General features: G+C 46.4%; 1 protein-coding gene across 2 annotated transcripts in view; it reads right to left on the reverse strand.

Annotated features, from left to right (window-relative positions):
* LOC144151386 (nose resistant to fluoxetine protein 6-like) overlaps positions 1–12,493 on the reverse strand; it is an 87,470-nt gene that overhangs the window by 63,330 nt on the left and 11,647 nt on the right. For both annotated transcript variants that reach the window (XM_077682437.1, XM_077682428.1), the window contains 7 exons: positions 11,667–11,754; positions 11,477–11,571; positions 10,465–10,641; positions 8,925–9,018; positions 8,737–8,838; positions 8,015–8,180; positions 7,785–7,867 (listed from right to left, as the gene is read on the reverse strand). In XM_077682437.1, coding sequence (XP_077538563.1) covers positions 7,785–7,867; positions 8,015–8,180; positions 8,737–8,838; positions 8,925–9,018; positions 10,465–10,641; positions 11,477–11,571; positions 11,667–11,754 — 805 coding nt within the window. The remainder of the gene's footprint in view (positions 1–7,784; positions 7,868–8,014; positions 8,181–8,736; positions 8,839–8,924; positions 9,019–10,464; positions 10,642–11,476; positions 11,572–11,666; positions 11,755–12,493) is intronic.

Below are 12,493 nucleotides of genomic sequence, written 5' to 3' on the forward strand. Positions count from 1 at the left end.
GCCCTGACCAGTTTCGACTGCAAAGCTCTGAGCACGAACCAACGCGAGGGCGAACGGACACAAGCGCGCAACTTTGTTGCTTTTGAAACGGTAATAACGACGATAAAGTGGCACCTCACAGTGACACTGGTAGCACGAACGCGTGCACACGTTTCGCAGATCAATCAAACAAACATTTTAAGTGCAGAACACTTTAAGGGCTCGCCTTGTTGTCGTAGCTCGCTAACGGTCGATGCGACTGCCGGAATCAGGCGGCGCAGCAGAGATAACGGACCCAAGTAGATCCTTGTGTACCGTCGTAAGTGGTCATGCTGAGGCTTACCAAAATAAAACAGCGCAAGAAATTTCGCTTTGAGGACAGTTGAGGACAGTTCACGGACAGTTCACAGCTGGTTGAGGACAGTTCACGGACAGAGTGAAAAAGCAAAATGCGGTAGCTTGGGTCTCAATTTCAAATTGTGCATGCAATTTCACAACGGTAGCGGTAAATGACAGTTGATGACAACATATCAGCGTGAGCAGAGCGTATTTAACCTTTTGCGATCTGAGGATATGAAATATATATTTTATAAACTGCACGAAACAATAGTGATTCGTACTCCCGATTCGATAAGGCGTAGGTAGAGTCAGACATAAGGTACGATTTTCGATTTTTTTCAGTCTGCACGAACGCATACGCCAGCTTCAGCGGGAGACAGGGAACTAAACGAAGGGGCGCAGTCGGTGAGTCATAATGACAGATGCTATGTCAGGTCCTTGTGAAGGCGACCTACTTCGTTTGCTGCACGCTGCGAAAGGTACGCACATTGGCGTATACGAATCAATAGCGCATACGTGCAACATAGGGCAACATAAAAATTTTGGTGAGTTTGGATATCAAACACCAACCCTGAAGTTTTCAGGTGCGTCAAACGGGCAGCCGCAAATCACATAATTCAAAGCAAGCACCGTATGTAGATGGATCTGTGACGCCCGGTCCACGTGAAAGCGAAGTACCATAACAGAGTGCTGTCGTAACACGTTCTGACAAATACTGATACGTTCAAGACGCCAAGGCATCGAAAAGGAATTACTTTTTCCACAACATGCATAGAGATACAACACGCAATTCGCCCATCCGAACCGTTTCGCGATTCTCATGCGCGAATCCGTAAAAATCTGCGACGCCGTTTCCAACGAGTACGGGCACTCACAATTTGTACTTTAGAACAGACCATACATTGACAGCTGGTGCATTCGCTTTGTTGCGATGACTTTACCGGCACTAATTCCGCCACAGAACGCTACGAGCCCGAAACATCATTCGGTGTGAGTGTGCGGAGCAGTTCCTGCATGAGTCTCTATACTGAAAATTATCAGTGAAGCTCCATAACAGGAGCGCAGTGACGACATTCCCGAAGCTAAATGCAATCGCGCCTGTGCTTACGTGTAGATAGCGCCAGCAGCAACCATCCTAGCGAGCGGCGCTTGCGACGAATAGCCAACAGCAAGTACAAACGCCTAAGTGCTGCTCAAAGCGGTAAGCGCCACGCGTCGCGCAAGTAGCGCGAGTGCACTCGCCACTCGTGAGTGCTGAGCGAGGCTCAGCACTCACAGGCGGTGAGTGCACTTGCCCCCGGTAGTGGTGAGCAGGGCTCACCACGAGTTGCGTTTGCACTTACTCACATTCGCACTCGTAGGCCGGAAACGGTGGTAAGGCTCACTCGCCACTTACTCCTGAGTGGCGAGTGGTGAGTAGTGGGTGTGTGAGTTCAGTCGTGAGTGCGCCTGCCAACCTATGGAACCTGTAAATTAAATGTTTCTACAAATGTAAATATGTCGGTTTTCGGCTGAACTGTTGCTTCTGCCGCAACTGAACGGCACTGATTGTATATCTCGAAAATGTCGCCAATTAACCATTTCCAGCGACACAGCTCACAAGAGCTCTTTTTCCCGAATATTTCGTCCTGTATGTACGTCGCACCTCCGAAAACCCAGCATTCGGCGCATAAGTCTCTCTCTCTCTCTTTCTCTCTCTCTCTCTCTCTCTCTCTCTCTCATCTCTCTCTCTCTCTCTCTCTATATATATATATATATATATATATATATATATATATATACTATATATATATATATATATATATATATATATATATATATATATATATTATAGTACAGAAATAAGGGTTGGCAGTCAAGAACGCCTCGGAAAGCAAAGGGGAGAGTGCGGGCGGTAGGTCATTGAAACAGATGAAGAATTTCGAAAGACAGAAAGAAAGTGGAGAAAAAAATGCCCGCCGGGGGGGGTCCGAACCCATGACCTCCAGAATATTCGTCTGGTGCGGTGACCACTACGCTACCGGCGGGGCTGTTTCCTCTCCATTTTCTCGGGTATTTGTGTTAAGGTATTTTTTTTTTGTTTCCCGCGCTTGGAGGTGGTAGCCAGCACCACTCGGACTACTCGGGGTGAAGGGGACCTTCTTTTTAACCCCCGGGTCGTGACTCGATTGTCTGCGACATGTCAAGAGGGGTCGACCAGCGTTGAACCCTCTTAAGCTTCTTATGGCACCAAGACTGCCAGAACAGAGGCCCTCGCTATGCATGTAGCGAATCAGAATGGGAAATGAGGGGCTCGTTGAACTAAGACAGAAATAAGGGTTGGCAGCCAAGAAAGCCTGGGAAAGCAAGGGGAGACTGCGGTAGGTCATTGAAACAATTGAAGAATTTAAAAAGACAGAAAGAAAGTGGTAGCTTAAGTGGTAGCGCACTCCCGCTTTTTCTTAGCTTGAAACGAACAGACGAAACGAGACAAAGGCGTGAGCGGCAGTGTGGTCATTCAAAAGCGTGCAAAGAGTGCGCCTCGCGTGGGCCGGCCCCTCATATGCACAGCAGCTGCTGCGGGGATGAAAATGTGCGTGGGTTTTAGGCAGATGTTGAGATTAGGACTGCCTGAAGGAGCGCCTGCTGAGAAGCTTCGGACACGTCACGCTTTCCAAGAACGGGCGAGTTGCGCCAGGACGCGCCACATGGAGTGACAGGCGAGTTAAATAGCTCTGTCGCGGCCGTTCACTTGATACTACTGTAGCTTGCGTCACATACGCCAGTATTTTGCTATTACTTGTCCTCTTATCTTGGCAGGGTCGGTAACAACACAGTTCACGATTTTGATGGCAAACTTTAACGCAAAAGTAGGTGAGAAGCAAATGGGAGAAGGGTGAGGGGGAATTTTGGAATAGGCAGTTGCAACAGTCGAGGAGGCACACTGGGGGGATTTGCGGAAAGAAAATACCCGAGGTTAATGAACACATTCTTCTGAAAACGAAAGAATAGGAAATGGGTATGGAAAGGTCGGAACGGTAAAAAAAAAAAAAAAACGAAATTGACTTCATTCGAAGTGAGAACCCAAGTAATGTGTAGGACGTTGAGGTGCTAGGCAAGATTCGGAGCAGTGATGATAGCATGGCTAGATTTAAAGAAAGGCTGAATCTATAAAGACAGAGAATAAAACTGTTGAAAAGTAAGGGACCCACATAACGCGCAATATGGACGAAATGATAAAAGTAGTGGAACAATTTTACACAAGGCTATATGCCAGCAACGTTGGACCAGGGAAAACTACTGTACCTACAAGCTTAGCTTGTGATGTTGCGCTAGTAACTAAGAGAAAGTAGAAAAGGTGCTCAAGGGCATGAAAAGAGGAAACGCTGCAGGCTAGGATGGCATAATCATGGAACTTCTAAAAGAGGATGGAGATACTGCTCTGGAAAAGCTTGCTAAACTATTGTCAGAATGCTTAAGGACTTTAGAAATACCCATAGCCTGGAAAAACGCCAACATATTTCCGTTTCACATAACTGATTGATTGTAGGGTTTAACGTGCCGACGCAACGCAGGCGATGAGGCGCTGCGTAGTGGAGGGCTCCGGATTAATTTTGAGCACTTGGGGATCTTTAACGTGCGCTGAAATCTCGTACACACGGGCGTTATCGCTTTTCGCCTCCACCAGAAAAGTGGCCGCCGCGGCAGGGAATCGAACCCGCGTCCTCGTGCTCAGCAGCACAGCGCCTTAGTCGCTGAGCCACCGCAGCGGGTAAGGGAGATAACAAAGTCTTTAAGAATTACAGACCAATCAGCCTACTGTCAGTTGTTTACAAGCTGTTTGCCCAGGTAATAGTTGACTGCGACCCCGACAGCCTAGATTTTCAACAACCCAGGGAACAGGCCGGGTTCAGAAAAAGGATACTCTGCACTGGATCACCTCCATGTCATCAATCAAGTAATAGAAAAGTCCGTAGAGTATTACGAGCCCCTTTGCATCGAATTTATTGGCTACGAAAAAAGCGTTTGATTCAGTAAGCACCGCAGTGGTGCTGGATGCATTGGAAGACTACGGAATAGAGAATACCCACATAACACTCCTACACGACATATATAAATGACGTACGGGCAGGATAATACCCCAGAGTCAAACGTACAAATTCCCGATCCGGAATGGCGTTTGACAGGGAGACACCATCTCGCCAAAACTGTTCACGGCTTGTCTGGAGTGGGTATTCAGGAAGCTTCACTGGGAAAACACGGGATTGTGGATAAACAGAGAATACTTTCGCCATTTGAGGTTTGCAGACGACTTAATCTTGCTAAGCAAGTCTACAGGCACCTGCAAAAAATGCTTGAGGAAATAAATACAGAAAGCAGGGTCATTGGGTTAAGTATAAATATGGACGAATCTAAAGTAATTATCTAAATTAATAAATCGAAAGTGCAATGTTCAGCATATGTAACGAAACGATAGAACGAGTAGATTATAACTGCCTCGGCCAGGTTGTCAGGGCTGATTCCAACCACGAGAAAGAAATCCAATGCAGAATAGGTATGGGCTATGGTGCACTCGGCAAGTACTCCCAAATAATGAAAGGTAAGCTACGCGTCTATCACTTAAGAGAAGAATATTCAACAAATGCGTCTTGCCAGTGATGACATATGGAGCGGAAAATTGGCGTCTTACTAAACAACTGGAAAACAAATTTAGGTCGGCGCAATCAACCATGGAACAATGAATGATAGGAGTAACACTTCGGTGCAGGAAACGCGCTTCCTGGGTCAGGGAACAAACTCAAGTATAGAATATTATAGTTCAAGTAAAGAAAAAAATTGACTTCGTCTGGCCACGTAGTTAAACGAAATGGCAACCGGACCGCCAGGGTAACAGAGCGGCTACCAAGAGACGGGACTAGAAGAAGGGGAAGGCCAATAACTCGATGCAGGGAAGAAATAAACAAATTCGGAGGCAATGAATGGACTCGAGCAGCGCAGGACAGGAGCGGTTGGAGGTCAATGGGAGAGGCCTTCGTCCTTCAGTGGACCTAGTAGGCTGTTGGTGATGACGATGATGGGTCAGGCCGACGTTAAGGGACCCTCACGTCTTCGGGGTCCCAGCGGATACGTGAGTAACCACAATGGTATCGCTTCGGTTTCATCCCAAATGAGCCACACGTAGTCAATTGTTTGTGTGATGATGGGTCCTCCAATCACACAAAGTCTGGTGTGATCTGGGATCAATGCCCGATCATACCAGATCAAACTCAGTGGCAGATTTTTTGTCTGAAAAACGAAGGCACTCAGTGATGTAGAATTTCGAAATAGAAACGTTTTATTTATTTCCTCTACCAAGTAAAGCGTATATCCCGGCCAGCTATAGAGAGAGAGAGAGAGAGCTCTTTATTAGATGAAAGCAGAGAGGTTTGCCGGCATGTTCCCGCCTGCATGCTACTCTGCGGGGATGGGGAGAAGGGAGTAAAGGCCCTAAAAGAAGTAGGGCAGAAGAAAGATGGGAAAAGAAGAGATTAAAAGAAAAGTGAACACGAAGCTTTGCGTGGTGACATAAAAGTCCACACGATCTGACACGTAAAGTTCTAAATTGTCTCTGCGAGGCCGATTCCGCGTAAATAGTCAAATAAAGCAACCAACACTTTTCTCTGGGACGATGGAGAGGGCCAGGGTCCAAGGAGACCTTTCAAAGATATAGATGCGTTGTTGAGGCACTCAATCTTTTCTGCGAGGTGAGTTCTTTCTTGGATGTATGCCGGACACTCTAGAAGGACGTGCTCTACTGTTTCGGGCAATCCACAATTATCGCAATAGGGGTTTGCAGTTAGACCGAGGTGATGGCGGTAAGAGTTCAAGGCCGCGGCGCTAGCGAAGGAGCTTGCCTTAGCGGAGCGAAACCGCCTCTGGTCTTGTCCTGAAACTCGGCACCCTTTCCTGCACCATATAGACCCTGGACTCAGAATGAGGCTACCAGACGGATTCCACGTAAGCTTGAAACCCTTTACCACCGGTTGCGTCTCAACGCAGCGCTCACGGCCAGCTATAGTGCATATGTACGTCACAGCTTATACAGCCGACTCTCGATGATTCGAAGTCGCTTAATTGAAATTTTCGGTTAATCGGAATTGTTCTGGTCTGGGCAATTTTACATATAATTTAATTGAACAAATCTCTCGATAATTTGAAGCCAAAACTCCGTATATCGGTTAATTGCAAGTAATTTCGAATAAAAAGCATCAAGGTGACCGTCATATCTCGATAAAATTCAAAATTTTTAAGCGCCACAACACCGCCGTGCTGTGTCGGCGCCATCGCAACTGAGGCAGGGCACGGTCGTAAAGCGGTAGGTCAGCTGAGAGTCGCGCGAGCGTTCTCCTCGCTTTATATTCAGGTCCTCAACCTGCTTTGTTGCGCACAGCTCCGTGTGAGCTCTTTGCGTGGTAGACGCTTCAGGCTTCGGATTTAGGACCGTGTCGTACGCTTCGGAACGTGTCGTCGCTCGAACTGCCTACGGAAGTCGAGATTCTGAACAAAACCAAGAAGGGAGACGTGTTGCGGACTAGTGGCGATGCTGTTTCAGTTTAATTGGAACTTCGGTTAATTCGAAGAGTTTTGCGGTCCCCGTGGACTTTGTATTAACGGGAGTGGACTGTAGAACTGACCGGGGGCCTTCCGGCGTCCGCCTAATGCGGGCAACACTCAGGGTTGATGTTAAGCCGCGAGCATAACGATTCCTTTGATAACTCGATCGTTCTTTTCGATTCGTGAACATGTTGCGGCAACAGCTGTCTATATGAACGGGCACTGTTACGCAAGCGTGCCTGCCCACATGCCAGTGTATCATACCCAGCAAGCGGCAAATTCAAACATCGCAACCATTTGTCAGCGTGCCGACGTGTCACATGGTGGGAATTTCTACCACGGCGATATCATGCCAGCAATTCAAATGTTGCAGTAGCGGCCGTGTTGCTTGGCTTTCTGGCTGCTGTAATTTTTCGCATTTTAATGCAAGAAGGTCACCCCACAGTCAGTCAGAAGTAATTGTGAAGGCAAGCAAGCGTCCAACGTGCTGTCAGCAGCAGTACAGTGCTCGCTTCTATTCCCAACAGCATTGGTTCAAGGTCTGCTGTCAGCCTGACTATATTTAAATAATTAGCCCCAGATTCACCTCACCGACGAGCACAAATTCGCATGAGGGTCCTCGTCAAGAGCATCCTGCATTGGAAATGCAAATAATCGTAAATGCTCTAATCCGCCGACTGCGTCGGAAGAACCGTTTATATATTACAGACGTTGTGCGGTCGTTATCAATCTCTGCACATACCTTTGCTGCTACACGCGCTCTTTTACAGTCATTGCTCTTTGGGATCATTATGCTTTGTTTTTGCCACTGGTAAGCTTTCTTGCTTTGCATTTCTACGAGAGAAGAGAAGAAGATGTCCCACGCTTGAAACTCGGCAAGCGCGTTACCTTACCTTGTAAGCAGCAGCGCTAGGGGAAACGTGATGATCAGGAATATCTGGAGATCCGCATTTATGTACCAGAGATGTGGCAGGCACTGCAAGCGAAAGCAAGAGAAACAACCTCAATATTAAAATTTGAAGTTACGGAAACTCTGCTGACCCTGTCTCAGTGTTTCAGTTATGCATCGAATGAAAAGGAGGCGTATACGTTGACCGCGAGGTAGTTTGCCAGCATCCCTCACCACGTGCTCGGAGACATCGAAGTTGTTTGTCTGAAGCAACACGGACCACCACTTGTGGTAGCAACCTTGGATGTACTGCTTGTACGCATCGTCAGCCGCAGGACCGTAGGCGAGCAGCGGCAGGAGGAGGGCCACGAGAATGAGGACCATGGCTGGTGCCATCAGCCTGCGGAGGAGGGTCTCAATACTCGGTCACTTGACAATGCACGCGCACACGAAGACAGACACACGCACGCACGTACACATGCAAGCCAATACAAAGACAAACAGACACAGGCATATACATAAAGCTGTGTTTACGGATTCTGTCGTTTGCCACAAATTCACGCGTGTAAAGTGTTGCTATGCAAAACAATTTCGATATTATAGAACCGTGAACTTACAAAACGTGTGCAAGAGATTAACGTGCATGTCGTGAAACTTTAATTGTTCGAGGTGTACGAGATGTGATAGGTTTATTGTTGGCAGTGACCAAGGCTATTTTAGGCACGCATGCTGTGGGATTACTGTGTGCTCCCAATTGCAGTGCTCGTAAATCACAAAAGGGAGTGTAGATCTCGGGCGGACTATATTCACAACGTAGTTAACTGGGCAGGGACCTAAAACAATATTTATCATACCCACTTGCTCATATTGACGCGTAAGAAAAACTAAGCGTTGCCTACCAGATATCCTCGATTCGAAGCTTCACTGCTGAGCCGCCTATAGCGTGTGATACTCACCTAACATATCTGCGTGATGCTCGAGCAATGTAAACAATAAACACACTCCGCTTCTCAAGGGCATCTTGCGATTCCAGTCCAAGGTAGGCCAGAAGGAACCCACTGGAAGCATAGCGAAAACATTATACAGCTATTCCTACTCTAATAAATATCAAAATGAGTCTTTTAAAGAGAAAAAAAGTTTGTACCTCAGAAAGAAAAACATCGTCACACTCAGGAATGCATTCGTGATGAACTGGAAGGTGAATCGTTCCGTCATCGGGGCCATTGCAAAAACGGCGTCTAGGAGAAAAAGAGAAATACGTTTTTTCTGCAACTCCGGTAATACGTGTAATACGAACTCAAGTGCCTATTTTCAAAACTTCCCGGTTGCAAATAATATGTTTATTATAAGTGAAAACCCTTAAATTAATTTCGCAAATTAATCTTTAGGTAGAAAAACTAAGCATATTGTCAATTTTGTCAACTAAGCATATTTATTGTAAAGATTACTGTCAACTATTGTCATATATTATTGGCGATTTGCTGAATTTTTTTCTATGACTTCAAAGCCCCCCCCCCCCCCCCCCCCCTTCCAAGCGATTTTCCGTCCGCCCTCCCGCCGTGCCAGTATCACGCAACTCGGCTCTCCACCGAAAAACATTGAAGACCCCTGTTATAGTCTATTAACAGCGAAATGGGAATAGATGACGAAAGAGCGTAATTAAATATAAAGTAAATGCAAACAAGGAAACAGAAACGCCACTCAGTTCGTCCGACTGCTTTGTTCTACGGCCCCCACTTTCGGAATCACAAAACAGATTTCGCGCTTCTGACTCCCGCTTCCTTTTGCCACTGAGCCACGATACAATAAAAAGGTAAGCTAGCGCTGCACCACGGATTCGTAACGGCGGGGCAAAACAGCAGTGTTTAATGAAAGTGCGCGCATAAGTTCATAGGTCCGCAAAAGCGCGGCGCACCGCAGCTCACGAGCGTGCGGTCCGCCGGACTCGCCGAATTTTACGCACGATCGTCGCCGATTGCGTTGCTCCTTTTTTTTTTTTTTTTTTTTTTTTTTTTGATCGGCGGTTGTTGACAAGTCCTTGTCACCAATTGTATTCCTTTGAAGAACAAGCTCTCGCTTCAAATTTAACTTCATACCACCATCGGTAAACCTGCGATTGGCAGAGCGCCGTAACCATCCCAGCAGTTTCCTCGATGCTGTAAACGTATTTAGCGCTGCAAAGCCTTTTTCCCTTGCGCCAAAGTGACCGCCGGAAGCGATCGGACGCGCCGGGGATGGGCTGGAACCATGTCACAAAACAATCGGGGGTACCGAGCTCACTTTGCTTCTGTCAACACGGGATTCTATGGGAACCCCGCAGCTTTGTACTACCCGGAAGTATTACCCGGAGGTCTGTCTGGCCTCCTGCCGTGCAACGCCACCTGGGCAGTGCATGAGGCCTACACACGCGCGTGTAACAGGCCACCGGTTTCACTGGTAATAACGATAGCTCGATGTCCGTTTCGCGAAGAAGAATTAATTGTATCAAGATATTGATAAATTTATGCCCCACGTCAGTGGAAAGCCGACGAACGCGTTTAAGCATAGCGTTATTGTTTTGTTATTTAAATAGGAAAGGAAGGGGGATCGACCGGTATTCGGGTGGACAGAGCTCACCTATATTCAGAATACAGAGAAGCTGCATGAAAAAATGCACATCAGTCACAGCTTGGAAGTATACTTACGAAAATATCCCAGTGGAATAATGATGTAGCCATGTCCGAGTACCACCCAGAAGGTCATAAGTACTTTTAGGCCACAAATAAACCGAAGAGCTTCATTTTGCGGCTTAAACTCGGTGCGTAGCAGGAACTTCGTATTAGCTATAGCAGAGAACACCCGTAGGACGTGCACGACCGTACCTGGTAAACGTTAGAGAAACGAAGTTAAGGTAAGGACTAAACTAACCCAAGGTCAAAAAAATTACCCTCATTTTATCTTAAGTAATACGTTACATGTTGCAGACATGCAAAACTGCAGGCTAGGACATTGAGGTCCTATGAGGAATTAATTATACCACTAATTGCAGTAAATATTCTAATTACTTTCCTGTAACCTTGTTGTGTGCTTTCCGCCTGAAGTCATCCAAAATATCGGCGTGTTTTGCACCAATCCAAAAACGGTAATCAAGACCCCCGTAAGCCATCTGTAACTTGTCCGGCTCACTGTCGCACCAACAGAATCATGATGAAGTGCTGACTTTTTCTTCTAAAACGACATTGTTTCGTGTGGGTCTGGAAACTTGATGAGCTGGTACAGGGAGAGTCAGTGCAGACGCCGAGAATAATTTAATGGCGATGAAAGAAGAGGTAATGAGACGTGTTAATTCTGTCTCCGGTGTTCTCTAACTTTATTACTTAGTACCAACACCACCAACATAATAGTGAATGTTTTGCTTCTGACACGGTTTATACTAAAGTACTGAAAATTTGTCCGGCAAGACCAAAAGAATCGCTTTTTTGTCGCGATAAATACGTCGCGGTCCGCATCTTTGTTAAATATTGTCTTCTAATAGCACGACAAAACATAATTTACCGAAATCACCCAAGTGAACTGCTTCCAAATGAGAATGTTTATTTTTTCACTCCAAATGCACCGAACGTTTGAACACCCGGTTTAGTCACAAGTTATGAGTACATTTTCTAAAAGTATTCTGACTGTTCTTTGTGTAATTGGTTGAATATATCAAGTTCCAACCTGGTTTCCTTCCCACGCCCTGGACTTCAGTTGGAGACTGCCATTCGATAGCGGTTCCCACGCAGACAAGAAGACCTAAAAGACAGAGCACTGCTCTGTCGCATACGAATGGTGGCTTAGAACGTCCCGTGTGGGAAATAATCGAGAAGGGCATGTATGTGTACATACTAAAACTATTTGGGGTACTCACATGGAAAGTGCCTGAACTGGAGCGATCTCCTTAGCGTCATCAGTGCTGCAAGATGTCACGGTGGCATTACCACCATACTCGTTTGTCACTGCAAAAAAAAAAGATAATAATTCTATACTACAGGAAGTAAACAGTCATCGTAATGAATAGCGGCGACAACGGCGACCGAGACTGAGTAACCAACGATTGAAAAGCTACATTTCTGTGCAACACAAACAACTTCAATGAGTACTTTAGACAAATTTAATGTTCCTTTCATTTTTTCCTGACGACCGTACAGTCGCTGACTAATCCCAAAACAAATGCTAAATAATTCATATCACTGGAATCGTGCAATCAGCATTGCACCAGTTTAGTTTCCTGCCTAGGTGTTCGCGGGCAGGGGAAAGGTGAACAGGTGAACCTGATTTAACGAATCACCGGCTGGGACGACAGCCGAACCAGCAAAAGTCAGTGACTTTTGATCGGTCAGCCTCAGCCGAGCTTCGGCGGCGCTTGAAACTTTGAAGGGCCGTGCCTTTTGTATATAGTCACGAGAAGGAAAAGAAGTTTTAAACGGTCGATAAATGCTTTCACTCTTTCCTTCGCGTCTGGAACCGCTGTGAAAGCTATAGTTATCGCCAGCACGGAGCTGCACTGCGTGATTTACTCGTTGCACCAGATACGCCTTCCATTTCTGCGTTGTTTTTGTGGCTTTTTTTTTTCAGTTGCTGCCGAAAAGCGTTCATTGCTGCAACTGAAGCAAAACCGCCAACAGGCGCTACATGGTCTTAGTGACGTAATTCGAGCCGTCGAAGAACGTCAAGATTGGAAAAAACAGAAAAATC

This window comes from Haemaphysalis longicornis, unplaced genomic scaffold (assembly GCF_048455015.1).
Source record: "Haemaphysalis longicornis isolate Haplotype H1 unplaced genomic scaffold, Haemaphysalis longicornis Haplotype H1 scaffold_1, whole genome shotgun sequence".
Classification (NCBI taxonomy): domain Eukaryota; kingdom Metazoa; phylum Arthropoda; class Arachnida; order Ixodida; family Ixodidae; genus Haemaphysalis; species Haemaphysalis longicornis.